General features: G+C 59.1%; 3 protein-coding genes and 1 long non-coding RNA gene across 4 annotated transcripts; 2 read left to right on the top strand and 2 right to left on the bottom strand.

The window, feature by feature from the left end:
- Positions 1 to 2127: 2127 nt before the first annotated feature.
- Positions 2128 to 3459, bottom strand: LOC115603365. Its single transcript, XR_003989855.1, has 5 exons — positions 3330 to 3459; positions 2713 to 2733; positions 2502 to 2618; positions 2307 to 2350; positions 2128 to 2222 (listed from the first exon to the last, which is right to left on the bottom strand). It is a non-coding gene; the product is annotated as an uncharacterized LOC115603365 (long non-coding RNA).
- A 1019-nt stretch (positions 3460 to 4478) lies between these two features.
- CTU1 (cytosolic thiouridylase subunit 1) lies at positions 4479 to 9664 on the top strand. Its single transcript, XM_030475179.1, has 5 exons — positions 4479 to 4615; positions 5550 to 6045; positions 7853 to 7978; positions 9245 to 9597; positions 9659 to 9664. Exons 2-5 carry the CDS (start codon positions 5553 to 5555, stop codon positions 9662 to 9664), a joined length of 978 nt encoding a protein of 325 aa, XP_030331039.1. The 5' UTR covers positions 4479 to 4615; positions 5550 to 5552.
- Positions 9665 to 11476: 1812 nt separating this feature from the next.
- LOC115603375 (synaptophysin-like protein 1) lies at positions 11477 to 17750 on the top strand. Its single transcript, XM_030475194.1, has 5 exons — positions 11477 to 11575; positions 12350 to 12468; positions 14213 to 14423; positions 16413 to 16589; positions 16879 to 17750. Exons 1-5 carry the CDS (start codon positions 11507 to 11509, stop codon positions 16984 to 16986), a joined length of 684 nt encoding a protein of 227 aa, XP_030331054.1. The 5' UTR covers positions 11477 to 11506; the 3' UTR covers positions 16987 to 17750.
- Positions 17751 to 18511: 761 nt separating this feature from the next.
- LOC115603363 (kallikrein-14-like) lies at positions 18512 to 24262 on the bottom strand. Its single transcript, XM_030475177.1, has 5 exons — positions 24124 to 24262; positions 21516 to 21672; positions 20198 to 20451; positions 19255 to 19391; positions 18512 to 18741 (listed from the first exon to the last, which is right to left on the bottom strand). Exons 1-5 carry the CDS (start codon positions 24260 to 24262, stop codon positions 18589 to 18591), a joined length of 840 nt encoding a protein of 279 aa, XP_030331037.1. The 3' UTR covers positions 18512 to 18588.
- Positions 24263 to 27342: the final 3080 nt, after the last annotated feature.

Genomic DNA, 27342 nt, shown 5'->3' with positions numbered 1-27342 from the left:
ACCCCCCCACGCCCATATACCCCCCTTTGTAACCCCATAGCCCCCCATTACCCCCCATTCACCCCATTTCCATCCCATTCTCCCGCATTCATGCCCTAAATGCTTCCTTTAACCCCCCATTTACCTCCATAGACCCCCAAATCCCCACTTAACCCCCATTTCATCTCAACACCCTTTAACTGCCCCATAGTCCTTCTATTAACCCCCATTAAGTCCCATTGACCCCCAGAACCCCCCAATGCCGCCATAACCCCCCTTAACCCACCCATTGACCACCAGGACCCCCCAATCTCCCCTCCTGTCCCCCATTAACCCTCCCTGTACCCCAAATCCACCCATTACACCCCCCAATCTCATTCATTCTCTCCTTAAACCCCCTCTTAACCCCCATTGTCTCTTCAGGACTCCCCCAATTCTCCCTTAACCCCCCCCATTAACCTCTAGAACCCCCAAAATCCCTCCCTTAACTCCCCCATATCCTTCCCATTAACCTCCATTAACCCGCCATTAGCATCCCATTCACCCCACAGCCCCCCCCATTAACCCCATTGACCGCCCATAGCCCCCCATTGACCCCCCCACTCACAGGGGCGGGGCCTCGCAGGGGGGTCCCAGCGGGGGGGAGGGGCGCCGGGGGGGCCGCTGCAGGGGCGGGGCCATCAGCAGCGGGGGGGCGGGGGGAGCCCCCAGGGGAGGGCCCACGATGGCCCCGGGGGGGGGGCGCAGGGATAGAGACCGGGGGGCACCTGTAAGAGACAGAACGACATGTCAGCCCCCCCATATCCCCCCATTTACCCCCCTCAACGTCCCCCCATTGACCCCCCCATGTCCCCCTGTCCCCACTCACCAGAGCGCTGCAGCACGTGGGGGACAAAGGCCGGTCTCAGCACTGGTGGCCTCTGTGGGGACACAGCTGGGGGGGGGGACACACATAAAGGGGGTGTGGGGTGAGTGCATTCGGGTCACCCCAAAGCGCTTGGGGACACTTTGGGGGGGGGGGTGACATGACACCTACCTGGACCCACAAATGGCACCGGGGGGGCTCCAATGGGGGGGACGGTGGCAGCGGCGGCGGCGCGAGCCTCAAGGCTCTGTTGGACCTGAAGGGGGGCGAAGGGACATGAGGATATGGGGCAATGGGGGGGCCATGGGGAGGGCTATGGGGGGGTCCATGGGGTGTCACCTGCTGGTAGGTGTTGGTGGCAATGATGGGCCGCAGGACAGGGGTCACGGGGGGCACGGCCATGGCCGATGCTGGGTCCCCAGTACTGGGGGGTGCAGCCGGGGTGGGGGCTCCAGCACCTCCTGCTCGAACCTGGGGGGGGACAGACGGGGTCAGGGGGGTGCCCAGTCCCCCCCATCACCGCCCAGTCCCCCCATTACCCCCCAATCCCCCCCATCACCCCCCAATGGAACCTTCCACCCACACCCCCAGGGACTCCGTATAGCCCCGCCCACTCCCTTAGCCCCGCCTCCTTCACCTCCTCAAGCCCCGCCCACTCCGTGTTGCCATGGGAATCCCTCTTCATGCCCCCCCCCCGTTGCCAGGGCGACCCCAAGCCCCGCCCACCCTCGTTGCCATGGGAACCTGCGGCCGCCCATGCCCCAGGCCCCGCCCATCTGCGTTGCCATGGCAACCCCTCTCCATGACCCCCTCCGTTGCCATGGCACCCCCCCCCCACGGGCTTCCGCCCGCCCCCCGTTGCCACGGCAACCCTGTCTCCCCCCCCCCCTTCCCCCCCGTTGCCATGGTAACCCCGTAGCCCCCGCCCCTCACAGCGCCATCTCGGCCTCCATCTCCTTCAGCCGCTCCTCGCCGCTCTTGGCCGGCCCCGCTCCCGCCGCCGCCGCCGCCGCTGCCCCGTTCCCGGTCACCGCGGTCGCTCCGTTCCCGGTCACGGCCGAGGCCGCAGCTCCGGGACCGGGACCAGGCCCAGGCCCGGCCGCTGGAGCCGCCGCCGCTGCGGGAGCCGCAGCTGCCGCCATGATGGCAAAGGAGGGAAGAGCCACTTCCGGCGCATGGCGATGACGTCACGAGCACGCCCGCAAAACCACCCCCCCCTTCCCCAGCGACTCGGAAATGAGGCGAAAAAGGGAAAATTGAGGCAAAAAGCTGTTTATTGGGGTGGGGGAGGGGCCAGAGCCCGGTGTGGGGGGAGGGGGAGGGGGCGGGGCTATCGCTTGAGCTCGCTGTAGACGTCTCCACGTGCGCCCTGTAGCTCCTGGGGGGCAGAGGTCGGGTCAGCCGCGCCATATAAGGGCAAAGCTCCGCCCCCTTGCCCCTCCCACACACGCCCTGATCTCACCTGATAGGTCGGCTCCACCTCCTGGGGGCGGGGCTTGGGCGCGCCTGGGAGGGGTTAAGAGGGCGGGGTCAGTGAGGGGAAGCTCCGCCCACCGCTGGCCACGCCCCATGGCTCCGCCTCTCCCATTGGCTCTGCTACTCCCATGACCCCGCCCATCCCTCCTGCTCCGCCCCCTCCCCTTGACCCCGCCCTCACCTCTCTGGCCCGCCCTCCCAGGCAATAGGCCCCGCCCGCGATGAGCAGCGTCATGATGATGTCAGCGGCCACCAGAGCTGCGATTGGTTCCCGGGCCCGGCAGGCAGGAGCTGCAATCTGATTGATGGATGGGAGAACATGGTGACCCCCCCACGTGCGCCCACTTGACCTCGGGTGGGTGGGCGTGGGGTTGGAGGGGGCGGGGCCTCACCTCCCTCTGCAGCGGCCAATCCTGGATGGAGACATGAGGGAGGCGTCATGTGACAGCGGTGGAAGCTCCGCCCCTCCCTCCCCATTGGCTCCTCCCTTCTTTGCTCCTCCCACCACATTGGGCTCCTCCCCCATTGGCTCCTCCCTCCCCATTGGCTCCTCCCCTATTTGCTCCTCCCCTTCCCATTAGCTCCTCCCCTTGGCCCTTCCCACCCCATTGGCTCCTCCCCCATTGTCTGCTCCCTTATTAGCTCTTCCCTCTCCTATTGGCTCCTCCCACCCCATTGGCTCCTCCCCGTTGGCTCCTCCCACCCCATTGGCTCCTCCCACCCCATTATCTCTTCCCCATTGGCTCCTCCCACCCCATTATCCCCACCCCATTGGCTCCTCCCACCCATTGGCCCCTCCCCCATTGGCCCCTCCCACCCAATTGTCTCCTCTCACCCATTGGCCCCTCCCCTATTGGCTCCTCCCCCTACACCTGGCCCCTCCCATTGCCTCCCCCCCCCAATTGGCTCCTGTTGCCGGGGGGGGGGGGGGCGGGGGGGTTACTGTGGGTGGGGGGCAGTGGGCGGAGCCCCCGGAGGGGGGCGTGGCCTCGGGGGGGCGTGGTCTCACCCATCAGCAGCAGCAGCAGCAGGAGCAGTGCGGGGGGGGGGCTCATGGCGCCACCGGACACGGACCCGCGCGGACAATGGGGAAGTGGGAGGGGCCAATGGGGAAGCCCCGCCCCCTTTGGTCACGTGGGTTAAACTCCGCCCCCCCTTCCTCCTTTACTTCCCTTTTTGGGTGGGCCCCGCCCCCTTACGGTAAGCTCCGCCCCCCCTTACGGTAAGCTCCGCCCCTTGCGGTGTGTTAATTATGCAATAGGAGCCTTAATTACCCCTTGGGGGCTGTTAATGACTCTTTAGGGCTTTTGATTGCTTTTTGGGGCTATTAATTATGCCTGGGTGCTGTTAATTAACCTATTGGGGCTATTAATTACTCTTAGATGGCATTAACTACCCCATGGGGGCTGTTAATTACCCCCTGGGGGCAATTAATGACCCCTGGGGCATTTCAGTTACCACTTTAGGGCTGTTTATTGCCCCTTGGGGGCTGTCAATTACCCATTGGAGGCTATTAATTACCATTAGAGACCATTAATTACCCTTTGGAGCCGTTATTTATCCCTTGTGGGCCATTAATTACCCATTGGGGGCTGTTAATTAGTCGTTTGGAGCTGCTAATTATGCCTTGGGGCTATTAGTTACCCCTTGGTGCTGTTAATTACCCCTTTGGGGCTATTATTTACTCTTCAAGGAGCATTATTTACCCCATGGGGATATTAATTACAGGAATTGGGGCTATTAATTGCCCACTGGGGGCTATTAAGTATCTCTTGGGGCTATTAATTACCCTTAGGGAGCATTAATAACCCCTTTAGGGCTATTAATTACGCCTTTAGGGCTATTAATCGCCTATTGGGGACTGTTAATTACCCCTTGCGGCTACTCGTTACTCCTAGAGGACATTATTTACCTTTAGAGAGCATTAATTACCCCATGGAGGCTATTAATTACCCCAGTAGGGCTATTAATTGCTCTTTTAGGGCTACTAATTACCGTTTGGGGCTATTAGTTACCCCTAGAAAACATTAATTACTCTTAGAGAGCAGTAATTACTCCTTTAGCAATATTAATGACTCTTTTAGGGCTATTAATGACCCCACCACTGCTAATTACCCTCCCCCTGCGCAGGCTTGGCCGTGGCTCCGCCCCCCGCGCTCTGATTGGCCGCCGGGGTCCTTGGTGGGCGTGGCCACGCTCCCCCGCCCCTCCCCAGCGCGGTGCACTCCGGGAAGGGTCCGGCGGCGCGTGCAGCGGCGCGGTGTAACGTGAGCCCGGCGGACGAGACCATTCCCGGTAACGGGAGGGGAGAGGGGGGGCGCTGGGAGAGCCCATTGGGGGGTTGGGGGGGTTTGGGGGGCTTGGGGAGGGCTGGGGGGGGTGTAGGGACCATTGCGGCCCATGGCGGGTGGGTTGGGGCTGGGAGGGACCATTGCGGCCCTTGGGGGGGGGGGGTTGGGGCTGGGAGGGACCATTGCGGCCCATGGCGGGGGGGGTTTGGGGCTGGGAGGGACCATTGCGGCCCTTTGGGGGGGGGGTTGGGGGTCACATTCACCTTTAGGGTTCCCTCATCGCCCCCTTAGTGTTAGCTCTCTCTCTAAGTCCCCCCATCACCCCCCATCACCCCCTTAGCGTATCCCCATCGCCCCCCATCACCTTTAGGTCCCCCCCCATCCCCTTTAGGGTGTCCCCCCTCTAACCGTGCCCCCCGTTCCCGCTGCAGGCCATGCCCCCCCCGCGCTGCCTGCACTGCTCGCGCCCCCGGCGCTGCTGTGGCTCCCCCCTTCACCCCCCATTACTCCCCATCACCCCCTTAGTGCATCCCCATCACCCCCCATCACTCCCTTAGTGTGTCCCCATCACCCCCATCACCCCCCATCACCCCCTTAGTGCATCCCCATCACCCCCTATCACCCCCCATCACTTCCCATCACCCCCTTAGTGTGTCCCCATCACCCCATCACCCCCATCACCCCCTTAGTGCATCCTCATCACCCCTCATCACCCCTCATCACCCCCTTAGTGTGTCCCCATCACCCCCTATCACCCCCATCACCCCCTTAGTGCATCCCCATCACCCCCCATCACTTCCCATTAACCCCTTAGTGTGTCCCCATCACCCCCCATCACCCCCCATCACCCCCTTAGCATGTTCCCATCACCTTTAGGTCCCCCCCATCCCCTTTAGGGTGTCCCCCCCCGCTAACCGCGCCCCCCGTTCCCGCTGCAGGCCATGCCCCCCCCGCGCTGCCTGCACTGCTCGCGCCCCCCGGCGCTGCTGCGCCCGCGCTGCGGCTCCCCCCTTTGCCGCGGCTGCTTCGTGCGGCGCTTCGAGGCCGAAGCCCTTCGCTCCCTGGCGCCGGGCTCCCGCCCGCCCGCGCCGGGTCCCGGCGCCACCGTGGCCGTGGCCGCATCCGGCGGGAAGGACTCGACGGTGCTGAGCCACCTCCTGCAGCGCTTCGCCCCGCGCCTGGGCTGGCGCCTGGCGCTGGTCTCGGTGGACGAGGGCATCGCCGGGTACCGGGAGGCGGCGCTGGCGGCCGTGCGCAGGGGCCGCGGCTCCCCCCCGCTCCTCGTGCTCTCCCACCGGGAGCTGTTCGGCTGGAGCGTGGATGAGCTGGGGCCGGCGCTAGGACCCGGCTCCCGCTGCACCTTCTGCGGCGTCATGAGGAGGCAGGCGCTGGAGAGGGCGGCCCGGCTGCTGGCCGCCGACTGGATCGCCACTGGTGAGGCCGGGGGGGACTGGGGGGGACTGGGAGGGACTGGGAGGGGATTGGGATGGACTGGGATAGACTGGGAGGGGATTGGGAGGGATTGGGATAGACTGGGAGAGGATTGGGGGGGACTGGGAGAGGATTGAGATGGACTGGGATGGACTGGGAGGGGATTGGGATACACTGGGATGGACTGGGAGGGGATTGGGATGGACTGGGATGGACTGGGAGAGGATTGGGATGGATTGGGATAGACTGGGAGGGGATTGGGATGGACTAGGATAGACTGGGAGGGGATTGGGGGGGACTGGGGGGGACTGCGATGGACGGGGATAGACTGGGAGGGGATTGGGATAGACTGGGATGGACTGGGAGGGGATTGGGGTGGACTGGGATAGACTGGGAGGGGATTGGGGGGACTGGGATGGACTGGGATAGACTGGGAGGGGATTGGGGGGACTGGAATGGGATTTGGAGAGACTGGGATGGACTGGGATAGACTGGGAGGGGATTGGGAGGGACTGGGAGGGGATTGGGATGGACTGGGATGGACTGGGAGGGGATTGGGATGGACTGGGATGGACTGGGAGGGGATTGGGGTGGACTGGGATAGACTGGGAGGGGATTAGGGGGGACTGGGAGGGGATTGGGATGGTCTGGGATAGACTCAGAGGGGATTGGGAGGGTACTGGGGGGGACTGGGGGGGACTGGGATGGGCTGGGAGGGGATTGGGGGGGACTGGGAGGGACTGGGAGAGGATTGGGATACACTGGGAGGGGATTGGGGGGAACTGGGAGGGACTGGGAGGGGATTGGGAGGGATTGGGATAGACTGGGAGGGCATTGGGGGAAACTGGGAATGGGTGGGAGGGGATTGGGATGGACTGGGAAGTGATAGAAGGGGATTAGGGGGCATTGGGAAGGGACTGGGGTAGATTGGGATGGACTGGGATAGACTGGGAGGGGATTAGGATGGACTGGGAGAGGATTGGGGGAGACTGGGAGGGGATTGGGATACACTGGGAAGCGATAGATGGGGACTGGGAGGGGATTGGGGGGGACTGGGGAGTCACTGGTGTTACTGGTGTCACTGGTGTCACTGGTTCTGAGTGGTTCTAGTTGCACGTAAGGTGTAAGTGCTTGTAGGTGGGGTGCAGCTGCTTATAACTGGTTGGAACCGGATGGAACTGGTTCTAACTGGGTTGGAACTGGTTGTAACTGGTTCTAACAACTGGTTATAGCGGGATGTAACTGGTTATAGGTGGTTATAACTGGTTATAACTGGTTCTAGGTGGATATAATTGAGTACAAGTGGGATGTAACTGGTTCTAACTGGTTGTAAGTGGGATGTAACTGGTTCTAACTGGATGTAAGTGGGATGTAACTGGTTCTAACTGGTTGTAAGTGGGGGGTAACTGGTTCTAACTGGATGTAAGTGGGGGGTAACTGGTTCTAACTGGATGTAAGTGGGGGGTAACTGGTTCTAACTGGATGTAAGTGGGATGTAACTGGTTCTAACTGGTTGTAAGTGGGGGGTAACTGGTTCTAACTGGATGTAAGTGGGGTGTAACTGGTTCTAACTGGATGTAAGTGGGGTGTAACTGGTTCTAAGTGGATGTAAGTGGGATGTAACTGGTTCTAAATGGATGTAAGTGGGATGTAACTGGTTCTAAGTGGATGTAAGTGGGATGTAACTGGTTCTAACTGGATGTAAGTGGGGGGTAACTGGTTCTAACTGGATGTAAGTGGGATGTAACTGGTTGTAACTGGTTGTAACCGGTTGGAACCGGTTGTACCCGGTTGTACGCGCTCCCCGCAGGGCACAACGCCGACGACATCGCTGAGACCGTCCTGATGAACTTCCTGCGCGGGGACGTGGCGCGGCTGCGGCGCACGGCCACCGAGGCCACCGGCGGCACCGGGGACCCCACGGGGACCTCCAGGGACACCGGGGACACCATAGAGACCTCCAGTGACCCCATAGAGACCTCCAGTGACCCCATAGGGACCTCCAGTGACACCGTAGGGACCTCCAGGAGCTCTGGGACCACCAAGAACCCCATGGAGAGCACCAGAAACCCCATGGGAGACACCCCGGAGGCTGCTGTGAGGTCCATGGAGATCAGTGCAGGCTCTGTGACCACCGAGGACCCCATGGACACCACCAAGAACCCAATGGAAGCCATCAAGAACCCAATGGAAGCCATCAAGACCCCAATGAAGACCCCCATAAACCCCATGGACACCACCAAGAACCCCATCAACACCACCCCAGACCTTATAGAGACCCTGATGAGCTTCATGAAGGTCCTTATGGGGTCTCCAGCCACCCCAAACCCTATGGAAACCACCCCAAACCCCACAGAAACCACCCCAAACCCCACAGAAACCACCCCAAACCCCATAGACACCACCCCAAACCCCATAAAGACCACCAAGAACCCAATGAAGACCCCCAAGAACCCCACGGACACCCCCATAAACCCCATAGACACCACCAAGAACCCCATAGACACCACCCCAGACCCTATAGAGACCCTGATGAGCTTCATGAAGGTCCCTATGGGGTCTCCAACCACCCCAAACCCCATAGACACCACCCCAAACCCCATAAATACCACCCCAAACCCCATGGACACCACCAAGAACCCAACGAAGCCCATCAAGAACCCAGTGAAGACCCCCAAGAACCCCATAGCCACCACCCCAGACCCGGTAGAGACCCTGATGAGTTTCATGAAGGTCTCTATGGGGTCTCCAACCACTCCAAACCCCATAGAAACCACCCCAAACCCCATAGACACCACCCCAAACCCCATAAATACCACCCCAAACCCCATAGAAACCACCCCAAACCCCATAAAGACCACCCCAAACCCCGTGGACACCACCCCAGACCCTATAGAGACCCTGATGAGTTTCATGAAGGTCCCTATGGGGTCTCCAACCACCCCAAACCCCATAGACACCATCAAGAACCCAATGAAGACCCCCATAAACCCCATGGACACCACCAAGAACCCCATAGGCACCACCCCAAACCCCATAAAGACCACCCCAAACCCCACGTACACCCCCAAGAACCCAACGGAAGCCATCAAGACCCCAACGAAGACCCCCCTAAACCCCACAAACACCCCCAAGAAGCCCCTCAAGACCCCAGCGGAGCCCCCTCAGGCCAGCGGGAAGCCCTCGGGGGCGCCGTGGCCGCCGGTGCCGCGGTGCAAGCCGCTGCGCCACGCCTACGAGAAGGAGATCGTGCTCTACGCCTACTTCCAGGGCTTGGAGTACGTGAGCACCGAGTGCGTGTACGCGCCGCAGGCCTTCCGCGGCCACGCCAGGGCCCTGCTCAAGGAGCTGGAGGCCGCCAGGGCCCCGGCCGTGGCCGCCCTGGGCCACTCGAGCCGCCGGCTGCGGGTGGGTGCTGAGGGCGGCGGCAGGGTGCTGGGCGCCTGCCGCAGGTGCGGGTTCGCCGCCAGCCGGGAGCTGTGCAAGGCCTGCGTGCTCCTGGCCGCCCTAGAGAGGGGCAGGCCCAAGGTGGGGCTGGGGAAGAGGGCGCTGGAGGTGGCCAAGGAGGAGGGGGGATGGGGGGGGAGGGGTGGGGGGTGGGGGGGTGTGGTTGTAGGGGTGAGGGTCATGGGCATGGGGGCTATGGGGCGGGTAGTTGTGGGGCTGGGGTCATGGGGGTAATGGGGATGGGGGCTATGGGGTGTGTGGTTGTAGGGGTGAGGGTCATAGGGGTGATGGGCATGGAGATGGTGGCCATAGGGGTGATGGGCATAGGGATGGGGGCTATGGGGATGGGGGCTATGGGGTGTGTGGTTGTAGGGCTGGGGGTCATGGGGGTGATGGATATGGGGATGGGGGCAATGGGGTGTGTAGTTGTAGGGCTGGGGGTCATAGGGGTGGTGGGCATGGAGATGGTGGCCATAGGGGTGGTGGATATGGGGATGGGGGCAATGGGGTGTGTGGTTGTAGGGGTGAGGGTCATAGGGGTGGTGGGCATGGAGATGGTGGTCATGGACCTGATGGCCATAGGGGTGAGGGACATGGGGATGGTGGTGGCCATAGGGATGGTGATCATGGAGCTGATGGCCATAAGGGTGAAGGAGGTCATGGTCATGGGGATGGAGGCTATGGGGCGTGTAGTTGTAGGGCTGGGGGTCATGGGGGTGATGGGCATGGGGATGTTGGCCATAGGGGTGATGGACGTGGGGATGGGGCAATGGGGATGGGGGCTATGGGGCGTGTAGTTGTAGGGCTGGTGGCCATGGGGTTGGTGGCCATAGGGTTGACCGCCATGGGGCTATTGGCCATGGGGCTATTGGCCATGGGGCCGGTGGCCGTGGGGCTGTCGACCCCCTGGCGGGGGTGGAGGTGGAGGTGGGGGGGGCCGGGGGCCGGACCCTGAGGCGCCGGGAGCTGGGGCTGGGCCGGGCCCCGGGGGGCCCTCAACATCTGGGACTTCTGATGGGGCACTTGGGGGGAAGTTGGAGGCGCTTGGGGGTTATTGGGGTACTTGGGGGGTGCTTGAGGGGCACTTGGGGGCAGTTGTGGGTCCCTGGGGGCAGTTAGAGGGACTTGGAGGGCAGTTGTGGGGCGCTTGAAGTGGTTGGAGGGCAGTTGGGGGGGTCCCCAGTGGGGGGAGGGGGGTGGGTGCGCTAGGACCCAGGGCAGGAGGGGGCGTGGCCTTACCAAGGAAGCGGAGCCACCCGTGGAAACCACGCCCCTCCCTGCTGCCGATTGGCTGTTGTGTGTGACATCATCAATGGCCCCTCCCGGGGGGGGGGGGGGCTTGTGGCTCCCTATGTGAAAGAGCCGCGAGTCATGGGCGGGGCCATGCAAATGATGTCAATAAACTGATTGAAGGGATTGGTTGAACGTGTTAATGGGCGGGGTCTCGGGGGGGCGTGGCCACGCCAATGGAACCCAGTGTCAATCATCGGCTATGCAAATGAGGCGGTAGGGGAGGCGTGGCTATGCAAATAAGGGAATTGGGGCGGCTGGGGTTAATGGTGGGGGGGCGGCTTGCTATGCAAATTAGAGCCGAAGGGCGGGGTCGCGGCGCGAAAGGGGCGTGGCTCCGTATGCAAAAGAGCCGCGAGGAGGGGGCATGGCCAGGCGTGCAACATGAGCTGGGGGCGTGGTCGAGTATGCAAATGAGCATCTCCAATCATCGGGAGGCGTGGCCACGAAGTGAGAGCTACGGAGGGGCATGGCCACGTATGTAAATGAGCGGGCACATGCGGAGGGGGCGTGGCCACGGCCGCGGGGGGGGGGCGCGGCTCGGCTGCGCACTCATAATGGAGAGGGGGCGTGGCCTCGTATGTAAATGTAACACCAACATGGGTAGGGGGCGTGGTTTCGCATGCAAATGAACCGCCGCGTTCCCGCGCAGCTCCTCCCTTTCCTTCCTTCCTTCCTTCCTTCCTGCTTTCCCGCCTCCCTGACGTCACTTCCGGCGCGGGGGAAGATGGCGGCTCCGCGGTGGAACCTGGGCCCGACCCGGGAACCGCTCGGGCTGATCCGGCCCCTGCAGGGGGTGAGCGGGGCGCGGGGGGCACCGGGGGGGGAGCGGGATAGGGCGGGGAGCGGGGTGGGGCGGGCTGGGGTGCGGGGGGGGGGCACTGAGAGGGGAAGGGGGGGGCTGGGAGGTGAAATTCCCTTTTTTCCCGCAATTCCAGTTCGAAATCCCGAATTCCGACCCCGAGTTCCCGCTTTTGACCCGTTCCCCGCCTCGTTTTGCCCCCAAATTCCCTCTTTTTGCATCGATTCCTCTTTAAAATCCCAAAATGCCGCTTTAAATCCCCAAATTCCGCCTTTTGAGCCATTTTCCGGCTCATTTTTACCTCAAAACCCCCATTTTGGGCTCGGTTTTCCCCGTTTTCTGGGGGGAAATCACATTTTGGGTGGGATTTTGGGCTGAATTCCCATTTTCCCATCAGTCCCACTTAGAAATCCCGAATTCCCCCCTCAAATTCCCACAATTCCACCTTTTGACCCATTTCCTGCCTCACTTTTACCCCAAATTCCCATTTTTTCCACCAATTCCTATTGAAAATTCCAAATTCCAGCCCCAAACATTCAAAATCCCCCCTTTTGACCCTTTTCCCACCTCGTTTTGCCCCAGAATTCCCACTTTTCCCATCAATTCCTATTTAAAATCCCCAAATTCCCCCTTTTGACCCATTTCCTGCCTCATTTTTCCCCCCAAAACCCCCATTTTTGGCTCGTTTTTCCCCGTTTTTTGGGGGGGAAGCCCATTCTGGGTGGGATTTGGGGCCGGAATTCCCAACTTTTCCTGCTTTTCCCGCAGTTCTTTTCCATCTTCGCCTTCGCCACGGTCGGGGGGTTCCGCGGCTCCGTCGGGTTCCGCCTGAGCTGCGCCGGGAGCCCCAACGCCTCCAGCAGCGCCCCCTTCGCCTACCCCTTCCGGTGAGACACCCCCCCCCCGCGCTCCGATTGGCTGCCGGGAGGGAGGGGGCGGAGCCTCGGCCCCCTGCTCCGCTCCCACCCTCATCCCTCCTTGATCCCACCTCGATCCCACCTCGATCCCTCCTTGATCCCACCTTGATCCCAGCTCCATTCCCACCTTGATCCCACCTTGATCCCAGCTCCATTCCCACCTTGATCCTTCCTTGATCCCACCTTGATCCCTCCTTGATCCCTCCTTGATCCCAGCTCCATTCCCACCTTGATCCCACCTTGATCCCAGCTCCATTCCCACCTTGATCCCAGCTCCATTCCCACCTTGATCCCACCTTGATCCCAGCTCCATTCCCACCTTGATCCCTCCTTGATCCCACCTTGATCCCTCCTTGATCCCAGCTCCATTCCCACCTTGATCCCACCTTGATCCCAGCTCCATTCCCATCTCCATTCCCACCTTGATCCCACCTCCATTCCCATCTCCATTCCTGATTCCCACCTTGATCCCATCTCCATTCCCAGTTCCCACCTCAAATCCCACCTTGATCCCATGTCCATTCCCATCTTCAGTCCCACCTTGGCTCCACCTCCATTCCCAATCCCCACCTTGATCCCACCTCCATTCTCATGTCCATTCCCACCTTGATCCCATTCCCGATCCCACCTTGATCCCACCTCCATTCCCACCTTCATCCCACCTCCATTCCCACCTCCATTCATGTCCATTCCCACCTTCATCCCACCTCAGATCCCACCTTGGTCCCATCTCCATTCCTGCTTCCATTCCCTATTCCCACCCTCATTCCCACCTCAATCCCCACCTTGATCCCACCCTTATTCCTATCTTCACGTATGGGATGGGGTGGGAGATGCCTGGAGCTCCATGAGGGTCCCTCAACCAAGGAGCAGTTGGGTTTGGGACCTCAATGGGGACCAAACCCCATCCATGGGACACGTGGGGTGGACACTGGAGCTCTGGGAAGGGTCTGGAGATGGTTGGAGCTCCATGAAGGTCCCTCAACCATGGAGATGAGCAGGAGAAGGTGGGGTTGGGACCTCTGTGGTTGGTCAATGAGAACCTGTAGGACATGGTGGAGCTCTGGGAAGGGTCTGGAGATGGTTGGAGCTCCATGAAGGTCCCTCAACCATGGAGATGAGCAGGAGAAGTTGGGGTTGGGACCATCTGTAGGACACATGGGATGGACACTGGAGCTCTGGGTAGGGTCTGGAGATGGTTGGAGCTCCATGAAGGTCCCTCAACCATGGAGATGAGCAGGAGAAGTTGGGGTTGGGACCATCTGTAGGACACATGGGATGGACACTGGAGCTCTGGGAAGGGTTTGGAGCTCCATGAAGGTCCCTCAACCATGGAGAAGAGCAGGAGAAGTTGGGGTTGGGACCTCTGTGGTTGGTCAATGAGAACCTGTAGGACATGGTGGAGCTCTGGGAAGGGTCTGGAGATGGTTGGAGCTCCAGGAAGATCTCTCAACCATGGAGAAGAGCAGGAGAAGTTGGGGTTGGGACCATCTGTAGGACACATGGGATGGACACTGGAGCTCTGGGATGGGTTTGGAGCTCCATGAAAGTCCCTTAAACAAGGAGCACTTGGGTTTGGCACCTCCATGGTGACCACCCCCCCCCGTAGGACACATGGGATGGACACTGGAGCTCTGAGAAGGTCCAAGAGCTTCGGGATGGGTCAACCCCAGCATGGAGAAGCCCCCTTTGAACCCCCTTTTGCCGCCCTCAGGATGAACCTGGCCACCTTCACGCCCTCGTTGACCACCATGTGCAACCAGACGTGGCCCATGGACGTCCACCTGGTCGGGGACTTCTCGTCCTCGGCGCAGTTCTTCGTGGTGGTGGCCGTCTTCTCCTTCCTCTACAGCCTGGGGGCCCTGGCGCTCTACCTGGGCTACCTGCACCTGTACCGGGGCGCCGGGGGGAGGCTCCCGCTGGCCGTGAGTCTTCTCCAGGGGTGGGAGCGAGCGGGGGGGGGGGGTGGGGTCCTGGGGGGTTCCTCGGTCATCTGGTCTTCAGATGTTGTCATCCAGGATCATCCAACCTTCAGCCATCGTCATTCAACCTTCATCCAACCTTCAGCCGCCTTCATTCACCATCATTCACCATCATCCACCTTCATCCACCTTCATCCACCTTCATCCACCTTCATCCACCATCATCCACCTTCATCCAACCATCATCCAACTTTCATGCACCTTCATCCAACCTTCATCCACCATCATCCACCTTCATCCAACCTTCATCCAACCATCTTCCATCCATCCAGTCACCATCCACCATCATCCAACCTTCACCCACCATCATCCAATCACCACCCAACCTTCATCCAACCATCTTCCATCCATCCAACCTTCATCCATCATCATCCAGTCACCATCCACCATCATCCAACCTCCATCCAATCACCATCCACCACCATCCACCATCATCCAATCACCATCCAACCTTCATCCATCCATCCAATCACCATCCACCATCATCCAACCTTCATCCAACCATCTTCCATCCATCCAATCACCATCCACCACCATCCAACCTCCATCCAATCACCATCCAACCGTTGTCCAACCATCTTCCATACATCCAATCACCATCCACCATCATCCAGCCTCCATCCACCATCATCCAACCTTCATCCACCACCATCCAATCACCATCCACCATCATCCAATCACCATCCAACCATTGTCCCACCATCTTCCATCCATCCAATCACCATCCAACATCATCCAACCTTCACCCGCCATCATCCAATCACCATCCACCATCATCCAACTTCCATCCAACCACCATCCAATCACCATCCACCCATGTTGGTGTTCTCCATCCACCACCTCGCTCCTCTCCTGCCCTCCCATTGGTCACCCACCACCTCCTCGCCCCCCAATCCCAGCCCAGCTCCCCCCATTGCTCCCATGGGCCTCCAATCCCATCAGCCTTTGCGGCTGGGAGGTGCCCCTGGTGGGGTGGGACGGGGGGTGGGACATTGGGGCTGCTCCATAACCCTCCTTTGACCTTCTCTCCTCCTGCTGCCATGGACAGGACACAGGGTAAGGATCGGCCCTTCTTGCCTTTGGGGTCCCACCACGGTTTGGGGCCCACCACAATGGTCCTCTGCACCGCCGGGCTCCAGAACACGTGGTGTCCACCATCATTGTCCTCTCCCAACCCCACTTTTGGGGTCCCCCCCTATGTCTCTGGACCCCCAAGCTCCATAACACTTGGTGTCCACCATGTTCCTCCTCTGCCCCGCCACATCCCATGGTGGTCCCATGGGTTTTAGTGTCCACGACATTGTCCTCTGGACCTCCAAGCTCCATAACACTTGGTGTCCACCATGTTCCCCACCACTTTTGGGGTCTCCTTCCATGTCTCTAGGTCTTGGGGGCCACCACAATGGTTCTCTGGACCCCCAAGCTCCATAACACTTGGTGTCCACCATGTTCCTCCTCTGCCCCACCATGTCCCATGGGTTTTAGTGTCCACCACGTTGTCCTCTGCACCCCCAGTGTCCATAACACTTGGTGTCCACCATGTTCCTCCTCTCCAACCCCATAGTTTTGGGGTCTCCCTCCATGTTTATGCCTCTTGAGCTCCACCACCATTGTCCTCTGCACCTCCAGGCTCCATAACACTTGGTGTCCACCATGTTCCCCACCACTTTTGGGGTCTCCTTCCATGTCTCTATGTCTTGCGGGCCACCACAATGGTCCTCTGGACCCCCAAGCTCCATAACACTTGGTGTCCACCACATTCCTCCTCTACCCCACCATGTCCCATGGGTTTTAGTGTCCACCACGTTGTCCTCTGGACCTCCAAGCTCCATAACACTTGATGTCCACCACGTCCCTCCTCTGCCCCACGGGATCTGATGCCCACCCCCATTGTCCTCTCCTACCTCCTGACCTCTCCCATGTCTCCCACAGGACTTCTTGGCCACCGCGGCCTTCTCCTTCCTGTGGCTGGTGGCCTCGTCGGCCTGGGCCAAGGCGCTGACGGACATCAAGGCCTCGGTGGCGGCTCCTCTGCCCCACTGCCACCCCCCGGCTGTGACGTGCCACCGCGACGGGGCCACCCCCATGGGCGCCCTCAACGTCTCCGTGGTGGGTGCTTGGGGGGGGGGATGGGAGGAACCTTCTGAGGAGCCTTTTGGGGACCCTCTTGAGGAACTTCTCAAGAAGCTCAATTGGTTCCATCGAGGAGCTTCTTGATGGAACCTCTTGAGGAACCTCCTGAGGAGCCTCTTGAGAACCCTTTGGGGCCCCTTTTTGGGTTCCTCCTTGAGGAACCTCTTGAGACCCCAATGAGACCCTTGCGCTGCCCCAGCCTGAGGTTGTCCCCTTGCTCCTGGCGCTTGGTCTCACATCTCCAACCCCTTCCCCCCCCCATCAGGTCTTTGGCTTCCTCAACCTCATCCTTTGGCTCGGCAGCTCCTGGTTCGTCTTCAAGGAGACCAAGTTCCACCAACCGCCGGCCCCCCCGGCCCCCGGCCCCATGTAACCTCCATCGCACGTCCCACCGCCCCCCCGGTGGTGGCCACCTCCTGCCTCCGGCTCCTTTAGGTCAATGGGGGCCCTTTGGAGCTGCTTTTGGGTGGTGGGTGAAGCTTCTGCTCCTCCCATGGGAGGAGATAGAGGAAGGTCCATGTGGTCCTCGTGGGGCAGGGGGGTGGAGGGGACCCATGGGGGGGTGAGGATCAGGCCATGGGTGAGGTGAGGACGTGGGTTCTGGGTTCAACCACATCTCAGGTGGGTTCTTCTGCGCCAGGAGGTGGCTTCTCCAGGGCTTCGCTCGAGCAGCCACGGCCCCAGCTTGGCCCCGATTGGTCCTTTCCCGTGTGGTCTCGCTCAGGATTGGGCGGCTTGAGCTTCGGCCTCATCCTCATTGGGTGGCGTGGAGCTCAACGGAGATCACATGGGCTTGGGGACCACCAATGGGGCGGGAGCAAGAAGGGCTCGGCCAATCAGGTGGAGACCTGGAGGTGACCATTGGTGGCCTCTGATTGGCCGCTGGCAGCGGTGGGGATGGGAGACGTGGCGGCCATCTTGGTCCCCCCCCATCTCCTCCACCATCACACTCCTCCTGCCCTTCTCCCCCCCCTTGGGCGGCCATATTTGAGGTGACCATCACTTGCTGGAGCCCCTTGAGGTCATCTCCAACCACGCCCTTGATGCCCCCTTGGGGCCACCTCCAGGGGGGTCCCCGGCCCCCATCTCCCCCCTTTGTGGTGTCTCCTTCAATAAAGACTTTAGTGGAGAAGCCCATGAAGATCTCCGAGGGGGTTTGGGCCACCAAAGACCATGGTGGGACCTCTTGGGGGTGGTGGGACCTAGAGATGGACTCAACGTTGGGTTTGCTCCTACTTTATTGTTCCTCCCCCCCCCAATGTGGCTCCTTCAGGAGCTCTGGTGTGTCCCACCATGTCCATGGCCTCCAGAGCTGGGGGGTGGTGGCCCAGCCCCATGGCTTGTGTCCATAGAGGTGGTGTGTGGTGGCCCAGGTCCATGGTGGTCCAGGTCTGTGTCTTTGAGTCCCTACTTGTAGTCTCTGGTGGTCCCTGATGGTCTGTGGTGACCCAGGTCTATGTCCTTGTGTCCCTACTCATAGTCTCTGGTGGCCCAGCTCCATGGATGGCCCTGTATGTGGTCAATGGTGGCCCATGGTGGTCCAGATCCATGGTCCGTGATGGTCAATGGTGGCCCATGGTGGTCCAGATCCATGGTCCATGATGGTCTATGGTGGCCCATGGTGGTCCAGCTCCATGGTCCATGATGGTCTATGGTGGCCCATGGTGGTCCAGATCCATGGTCCATGATGGTCTATGGTGGTCCAGCTCCATGGTCCATGATTGTCTATGGTGGCCCATGGTGGTCCAGATCCATGGTCCATGATGGTCTATGGTGGCCCATGGTGGTCCAGATCCATGGTCTCTGGTGGCCCAGCTCCATGTATGTCCCTATATGTGGTCCATAGTGATCCATCTCCATGTCGTTCTGTCCCTACTCATAGTCCGTGGTGGCCCAGCTCCATGTAGGTCCCTCGTTGTGGTCCAGCTCCATGTCCCGTGTCCTTAGCGTGTTGTTAACGTGTCCTTGGCGTGTCCTAGTTGCGGTTCATGGTGTTCTCGATCCATCCCACGTAGTTGCAGACGCGGGTGTAGACCCCGGGGCGCCCGGGCAGGGCACACGTCTGCAGCCCCCAGGACACGATGCCCTGGAGGGTCCCGTTGCAGGACAGGGGCCCCCCAGAGTCACCCTAGGGGGGGGACATCCCATAGTTAGATGGGGGACACCCCAGAGCTAGATGGGGACACCCCAAATTTGGGGTCAGGGATGGTTCCGGGTGACCCATTGGTGGAGAAGAAGGTCTTTGGGTTGAAGGACACGTGGGGATGGGGGTCCACCATGGTGGTTATGGGGAAGAGGTTGAGTTTGGGGGCGGTTATGGGGGGATTTGGGGTGGGGGACCCCAAACTAGGTGAGGGACAGGCACTGGGGGACCCATAGAGGGAGAAGCTTGAAGGCCACGTGGGGATGGAGGTCCACCATGGTGGTTTGGGGTGAAGAGGTTGAGATGGGGGGCGGGGAGGTTGAGGTGGGGATTTGGGGGTGGGATGAAGGAGAGGACCCAACTTAGGGGTTACCACGACCTTGGGACCAGGAGGGCGCAAGACTTGGGGGGTGATGGTGGGGTGGCTGGTGGGGCAATGGGGACAAAGCGGGGGGTTTAGGGTGGCTTTTGGGGTGTGTGTCCCCCCCCCTCAGGTACCTGGCAGGAGTCGATGCGCTGGTTGCGCACCCCGGCGCAAAGCATGTTGGGAGTGACGCGCTGCGGGTAGGCCCGGCGGCAGGCGGCGTCGGGCAGGATGTCCACGTAGGCGCAGATCAGGTGCCGCGGGAGGGTCACTGTGGGCATGGGGGGGGTCAAAGGGGTCGGGGACACCCCCAGGGGGCTTCTGGGGTGCTCCGGGATCTACTATGAGGTTACTCATAGGTTACGCATAGGTTACTCATAGGTTAATCCGAGGTTCGGTGTTACTTCTAGGCTACTTGGGGGTTACGGGGGGGTTTAGCTATAGGGTGGGCAGCACTTAGAGGCTACTTGGGGGTTACTAAGGGGTTATCTACAGGTTGGGCAGCACTTGTGGGTTACTTATAGGCTACTTGGGGGTTACTGAGCGGTTACTGGTAGATTGGGCATCACTTACAGGCTACTTGTAGGGGGTGGTGATGGTTCCTTGGCCTGAAACAAGGCAGATGGTGGTGGGTGGGGGTTACTACAGGTCTGCTACAGGTTTACTACAGGTTCCCTATGGATCGCCATTGACTTTCTGGCTCACCTTGAGGGCTGGCGATGGTTCCCCAATCCAAAACAAGAGAGATGGTGGCAAGTGGGGGTTACTACAGCTCTACTATAGGTTTACTACAGGTTCCCTATGGGTCTCTGGTGACTTCCCAGCTCACCTTGGGGGCTGGTGATGGTTCCCCACCCCGAGACCAGGCAGGTGGCACTGGGGGGTTCTTACTACATTTCTACTATAGGTTTACTACAGGTTTGCTATGGGTCTCTGGTGACATCCCAGCTCACCTTGGGGGCTGGTGACGGTTCCCCACCCTGAGACCAGGCAGGTGGCACTGGGGGGGCCTTACTACAGGTCTACTACAGGTTTACTACAGGTTCCCTATGGGTCTCTGGTGACATCCCAGCTCACCTTGGGGGCTGGTGATGGTTCCCCACCCTGAGACCAGGCAGGTGGTGCCGGGGGGGGCGCAGGCGCGGGGCAGGGCCAGGGGCCGCACGGCGCGGCCCAGCCCCACGGGTCGGTCGAGCTTGAGGAGCAGGAGGTCGTTGTCCAGGGTGGTGGGGTTGAAGGACGGGTGGGGAATGGCCTTGGCCACCAGGCGGTTCTGCTCCGTCCCCTCCTGCTGCTGCAGGTCGTTCTCGCCCAGGCGGAGGCGGATGCCCCTGGGGGGGGACGGGGATGTGGGTGTGGGGACGTGGGGATGGGATGTGGGGAGATGGGGACGTGGGGAGGAAGGTGGGACATGCGGGGACACGGGGACGGTCCCATCTCCACTCCCTGTGGTGTCCTCCAAGGATGTGTTGTCCCATCTCCTCATGCTTCATGTCCATAGGTTGTGTCCCTATCCCCATATCCCATGTCCCCATATCCCCATATCCCATGTCCCTATATCCCCATACTTCATATCCCCATATCTCCATATCCCATAGCTTATATACCCCTATCCCATATTCTCGTGTCCCCATGTCCCATATCCCATGTCCCCATATTTCCATATCCCCATGTCCCCATATCCGATATCCCCATATCCCCATATCCCACATCCCCATATCCATATATCCCCATATCCCCATGTCCCCATATCCCCATATTCCCATATCCCCATGTCCCCATATCCCCATAACCCATGTCCCCATATTCTCATATCCCCATGTCCCCTGTCCCCATATCCCTGTATTCCGTATCTCATGTCCCCAATATCCCATATCCCCATGTCCCCATATCCTCATGTCCCCATATCCCCAAGTCCCATATCCCATGTCCCCATATCCCCATATCCCCATGTCCCCATATCCCATATCCCCATATCCCATGTCCCCATGTCCCGTATCCCCATGTCCCCATATCCCCATGTCCCATATCCCATATCCCCATATCCCATATCCCCATATCCCATGTCCCCATGTCCCGTATCCCCATGTCCCCATATCCCCATGTCCCATATCCCATATCCCCATATCCCATATCCCCATATCCCATGTCCCCATGTCCCGTATCCCCATGTCCCCATATCCCCATGTCCCATATCCCATATCCCCATATCCCATATCCCCATATCCCCATATCCCATATCCCCATATCCCCATATCCCATGTCCCATGTCCCCATATCCCCATATCCCATATCCCATATCCCATGTCCCATATCCTATATCCCCATATCCCCATATCCCCATATCCCCATATCCCATATCCCATGTCCCATGTCCCATGTCCCCGCACCCCACCTGCTGTTGCAGTGGGCGGCCGAGAGGACCCAGTTGTCCCTGAGGAGGATCCCACCGCAGCGCACGGGGCTGTAGATGTAGACCTGCCACGGCTGGGAATGGGGGACACAGGGGTACCCCCCGATGATCCTGTCCTCATCCTGCCCTCCGGCTCCTCCTGCCGCGTGGGGACATGGGGTGTGGGGTGTGGGACATGGCAATATGGGACATGGGGATATAGGGATATGGGACGTGGGGTGTGGGAAATGGGACATTGGGTATGGGGTATGGGGTAGGGGATATGGGGTGTGGGATATGGGGATATGGGATATGGGGCATGGGGTGTGGGGTACGGGATATGGGATGTGGGATATGGGGTATGGGGTGTGGGGACATGGGGTATGGGATATGGGGTATGGGGTAGGGGGTATGGGATATGGAGTATGGGGTATGGGACATGGGGATATGGGACATGGGATGTGGGATATGGGGACATGGGGATATGGGCCATGGGGATATGGGATATGGGGATATGGGGACATGGGGATATGGGATATGGGGATATGGGGACATGGGGATATGGAGACATAGAGATATGGGACATGGGGATATGGGACATGGGGATATGGGATATGGGGATATGGGGATATGGGGATATGGGACATGGGGATATGGGATATGGGGACATGGGGATATGGGATATGGGATATGGGATATGGGGATATGGGATATGGGGATATGGGATATGGGGATATGGGGACATGGGGATATGGGACATGGGGATATGGGATATGGAGACATGGGATTGGGGATATGGGGGCATGGGGATGTGAGCATATAGGGACATGGGGATATGGGATATAGGACATGGGGATATGGGATATAGGGACATGGGGATATGGGGATATGGGATATGGGGACATGGGGATATGGGGTTATGAGGATGTAGGGACATGGAGACATGGGATATGGGGACATAGGGATATGGGGACATGGGGATATAGGACATGGGGATATGGGACATGGGATATGGGGACATGGGGATGTGGGGACATGAGACATGGGATATGGGGACATGGGGACATGGGGATATGAGGATATAGGGACATGGAGACATGGGATATGGGGACATGGGGATATGGGACATGGGATATGGGATGGGGAAATGGGGATATGGGGACATGGGACATGAGGATAAGAGGATATAGGGACATGGGGATAGGGGACATGGGGATATGGGGACATGGGACATGGGACAGGGGGATATGAGGATATGGGGACATGGGGATATGGGATATGGGACATGGGATATGGGGATAGGGGACATGGGACATGGGAATAGGGGACGTGGGATATGGGGATATGGGACATGGGGATATGGGACATGGGATATGGGACATGGGTCATGGGGACATGGGACACGGGACAGGGGGACACGTCTGTACCCAGCAGCAGCAGCAGGAGCAGGGTGAGCGGCAGCAGCTCCATGGCCCTGGGGGGGACCTGCCCGTGTCCGTCTGTCCCAGCATCGCCCTTCATCCCGCTCCCTCCTTCCTCCTCTTCATCCCGCTCCTTCCTTCTCCCCTTCATCCCGCTCCTTCCTTCCTCCTCTTCATCCCGCTCCTTCCTTCCCCCCTTCATCCCGCTCCCTCCTTCCCCCCCTTCATCCCGCTCCTTCCTTCCCCCCCTTCATCCCGCTCCTTCCTTCCCCCCTTCATCCCGCTCCCTCCTTCCCCCCCTCATCCCGCCCCCGCCTTCCTCCTCTTCATCCCGCTCCCTCCTTCCTCCTCTTCATCCCGCTCCTTCCTTCCCCTCTTCATCCCGCTCCCTCCTTCCCCCCTTCATCCCGCTCCCTCCTTCCCCCTTCATCCCGCTCCCTCCTTCCTCCTCTTCATCCCGCTCCCTCCTTCCTCCTCTTCATCCCGCTCCTTCCTTCCCCCCTTCATCCTGCTCCTTCCTTCCCCCTTCATCCCGCTCCCTCCTTCCTCCTCTTCATCCCGCTCCTTCCTTCCTCCTCTTCATCCCGCTCCTTCCTTCCCCCTTCATCCCGCTCCCTCCTTCCCCCCTTCATCCCGCTCCCTCCTTCCTCCTCTTCATCCCGCTCCCTCCTTCCTCCTCTTCATCCCGCTCCTTCCTTCCCCCTTCATCCCGCTCCCTCCTTCCCCCCTTCATCCCGCTCCTTCCTTCCCCCCCTTCATCCCGCTCCTTCCTTCCCCCCTTCATCCCGCTCCCTCCTTCCCCCCTTCATCCCGCTCCCTCCTTCCTCCTCTTCATCCCGCTCCCTCCTTCCTCCTCTTCATCCCGCTCCTTCCTTCCCCTCTTCATCCCGCTCCCTCCTTCCCCCCTTCATCCCGCTCCCTCCTTCCTCCTCTTCATCCCGCTCCTTCCTTCCCCCCTTCCCACCTTCCATCCCACCCTCTCCACCTCCTCCTGTCCCCACTTCCTTCCGCCCCACCTTCCCTTCCTCCTTCCTTCCCATCCCTCCCTCCTTCCTCCTTCCGCCCCTTCCCTCTTCCTCCTCCTCCCTCCTTCCTTCCTCATTCCTTCCTCCTTCTCCCCCTCTCCCCTTCCCCATATCCCCCCTTATCCCTCCCCTTATCCCACCCCCCGTGTCCCCCCCCCGTGTCACCTCCCGTCCCTGGCGTGTCCTTGGCGTGTCCGTGCCGTGTCCGTGCCGTGTCCTGGCGTGTTGTGGCGTGTCCCAGCTTGTTGGGGGTGGCTTTTGTGCCGATGGCTCCGCCCCGGGGGAGGAGCCCGGGATGGACCATGGGATGATGGGATGGACCAGGGGATGGGTTTGGGATGATGGGGTGGACGTCGGGATGATGGGATGGACCTTGAGATGTTGGGATGGGTGTTGGGGTGGATGTAGAGATGGGCAATGGGATGGTGGGATGGATGGTGGGATGTACAATGGGATTTGGGATGGACATTGGGATGGATGTTGGTCAGATGGGGTGGATTTGGGATGTTGGGTGGACATTGGGGTGGAGGGGATGGATGTCGGGATGTTGGGATGGATGGGATGAACGTTGGGGTGGATGTTGGCATGGATGGAATGGTTGGGATGGATGAAAGGGATCTTGGATGGATGTTGGGATGGACGTTGGATGGACATTGGGATGGATGTTGGTCAGATGGGATGGATTTGGGATGTTGGGTGGACATTGGGGTGGAGGGGATGGATGTCGGGATGGATGTCGGGATGTTGGGATGGATGGGATGAACGTTGGGGTGGATGTTGGCATGGATGGAATGGTTGGGATGGATGGAAGGGATCTTGGGATGGATGTTGGGATGGACGTTGGATGGACATTGGGGTGGATGTTGGGTTGGATCTTGGGATGGGTTGGGATAGGTGTTGGGATGGATGCTGGGATGGACATTGGGGTGGATGCGATAGATGGGATGGAAATCAGTGGGGATGTTGCCATGGATGCGATGGACATTGGATGGGATGGATGGTACAATGGATGTCGGGATAGATGTCGGGATGGACACTGGGATATCGCGATAGCTGTCGGGATAGACGTTGGACCCGAGCCTCTCGTGACTCTCGCACCAGCCCGGTCCCTCCCATCCCAACCCAGCCTCAATCCCGGGAGCTTTGGGGAGGAGGCGGCGGGATCCGGGACGCGGGAACGCTCCCAAATCCCAACGCGGCTCCTCCCTGCCCCTCCGGCCCCATTGATGGCTCTAATTACCCCCCAGCACTAATTACCCCCCCTCTTCATGCCCCATAACGCTGCTGTGCCCCATGACTCAGCCCCACGGAGCCCATGGGATATGGGGCGGGAAGAAGGCTGGGAATTGGGGGTGGGTGGTGGGAATTAGGTGGGAATTGGGCTCCCTCCCCATAGGGAACCGGCGTTGAGCTGCTCTGGGACCAGTGTGGGGCAGTTCTGCCCTTTTGGGGTCAATTCTGGCCGATTTGGAGTCATTTCTGCCCCAGTTTGGGTCAATTTTGCCCAATTTTGGGTCATTTCTATCCAATTTTGGGTCAATTCGGTCCAATTTTACATCATTTTTGTGTTTTGGGGTCAATTCTGTCCAATTTTGGGTCAATTCTGTCCAATTTTTGTATCATTTCTGTATTTTTTGGTTGTTTCTACACGATTTTGGGTCATTTCTGTCCAATTTTGCCCATTTCTGCCCCATTTTTGCCTATTTCTGCCCAATTTGGGGTCTATTTTGCTTGATTTTGGGTCATTCCTGTAATTTTGCGTCAATTTTGCCCAATTTGGGGTCATTTCTGTCCAATTTACGACATTTTTGTGGTTTTGGGTCATTTCGGTCTGGTTTTGGGTCGGTTTTGCCCAATTTGGGGTCATTTCTGTCCAATGTAGGGTCATTTCGACCTGATTTTGCCCAATTCTGCCCAATTTGGGTCATTTCCTGCCTGATTTTGGGTCATTTCTACCCGATTTGAGGTCAATTTTGCCCAATTTGGGGTCATTTCTGTCCAATTTTACGTCATTTTTGTGGGTTTGGGTCATTTCTGTCTGGGTTTGGGTCGGTTTTGCCCAATTTTGGGTCATTTCTGTCCAATGTGGGGTCATTTCGACCTGATTTTGCCCAATTCTGCCCAATTTGGGTCATTTCTGCCTGATTTTGGGTCATTTTTACCCGATTTTGGGTCATTTCTACCCGATTTGAGGTCAATTTTGCCCAATTTGGGGTCACTTCTGTCCAATTTTACATCATTTTTGTGGTTTTGGGTCATTTCTGTATGGTTTTGGGTCGGTTTTGCCCAATTTGGGGTGATTTCTGTCCAATTTGGGGTCATTTCGATCTGATTTTGCCCAATTCTGCCCAATTTGGGTCATTTCTACCCAGTTTTGGGTCATTTCTATCCGATTTTAGGTCAATTTTGCCCAGTTTGGGGTCACTTCTGTATTTTTGGGTCAATTCTGTCTGATTTTGGGTCATTTGTCCCCAATTTTGGTCACTTCTACCTGATTTTGGGTCCCTTTGTCCTCCCAATGGGTCAGGAGATGCCTTAGAGATGCTGGGAGGGATTTATTGGGGGTCTGTGGTGGGGTCTGTCCATCCATGGTGGGATGAGATGGTCTCTGTTGGATCTATGGTGGGTTCCATGGCTCCATGGTGGGATGAGATGGTCTCTGTTGGATCTGTGGTGGGTTCCATGATGGGATGAGATGGTCTCTGTTGGATCTATGGTGGGTTCCATGGCTCCATGGTGGGATGAGATGGTCTCTGTTGGATCTATGGTGGGTTCCATGGTGGGATGAGATGGTCTCTGTTGGATCTGTGGTGGGTTCCATGATGGGATGAGATGGTCTCTGTTGGATCTATGGTGGGTTCCACGGTGGGATGAGATGGTCTCTGTTGGATCTGTGGTGGGTTCCATGGTGGGATGAGATGGTTTCTGTTGGATCTATGGTGGGTTCCATGGCTCCATGGTGGGATGAGATGGTCTCTGTTGGATCTATGGTGGGTTCCATGGCTCCATGGTGGGATGAGATGGTCTCTGTTGGATCTATGGTGGGTTCCATGGTGGGATGAGATGGTCTCTGTTGGATCTATGGTGGGTTCCATGGTGGGATGAGATGGTCTCTGTTGGATCTGTGGTGGGTTCCATGGTGGGATGAGATGGTCTCTGTTGGATCTATGGTGGGTTCCATGGTGGGATGAGATGGTCTCTGTTGGATCTATGGTGGGTTCCATGGCTCCATGGTGGGATGAGATGGTCTCTGTTGGATCTATGGTGGGTTCCATGGCTCCATGGTGGGATGAGATGGTCTCTGTTGGATCTATGGTGGGTTCCATGGTGGGATGAGATGGTCTCTGTTGGATCTATGGTGGGTTCCATGGTGGGATGAGATGG

This window comes from Strigops habroptila, unplaced genomic scaffold, assembly GCF_004027225.2.
Source record: "Strigops habroptila isolate Jane unplaced genomic scaffold, bStrHab1.2.pri NW_022045633.1_ctg1, whole genome shotgun sequence".
In the NCBI taxonomy this organism is placed as follows: Eukaryota; Metazoa; Chordata; class Aves; order Psittaciformes; family Psittacidae; genus Strigops; species Strigops habroptila.
The sequence above is the reverse complement of the archived record's forward strand: the minus strand, read 5'-3'. Positions and strand labels throughout refer to the sequence as shown.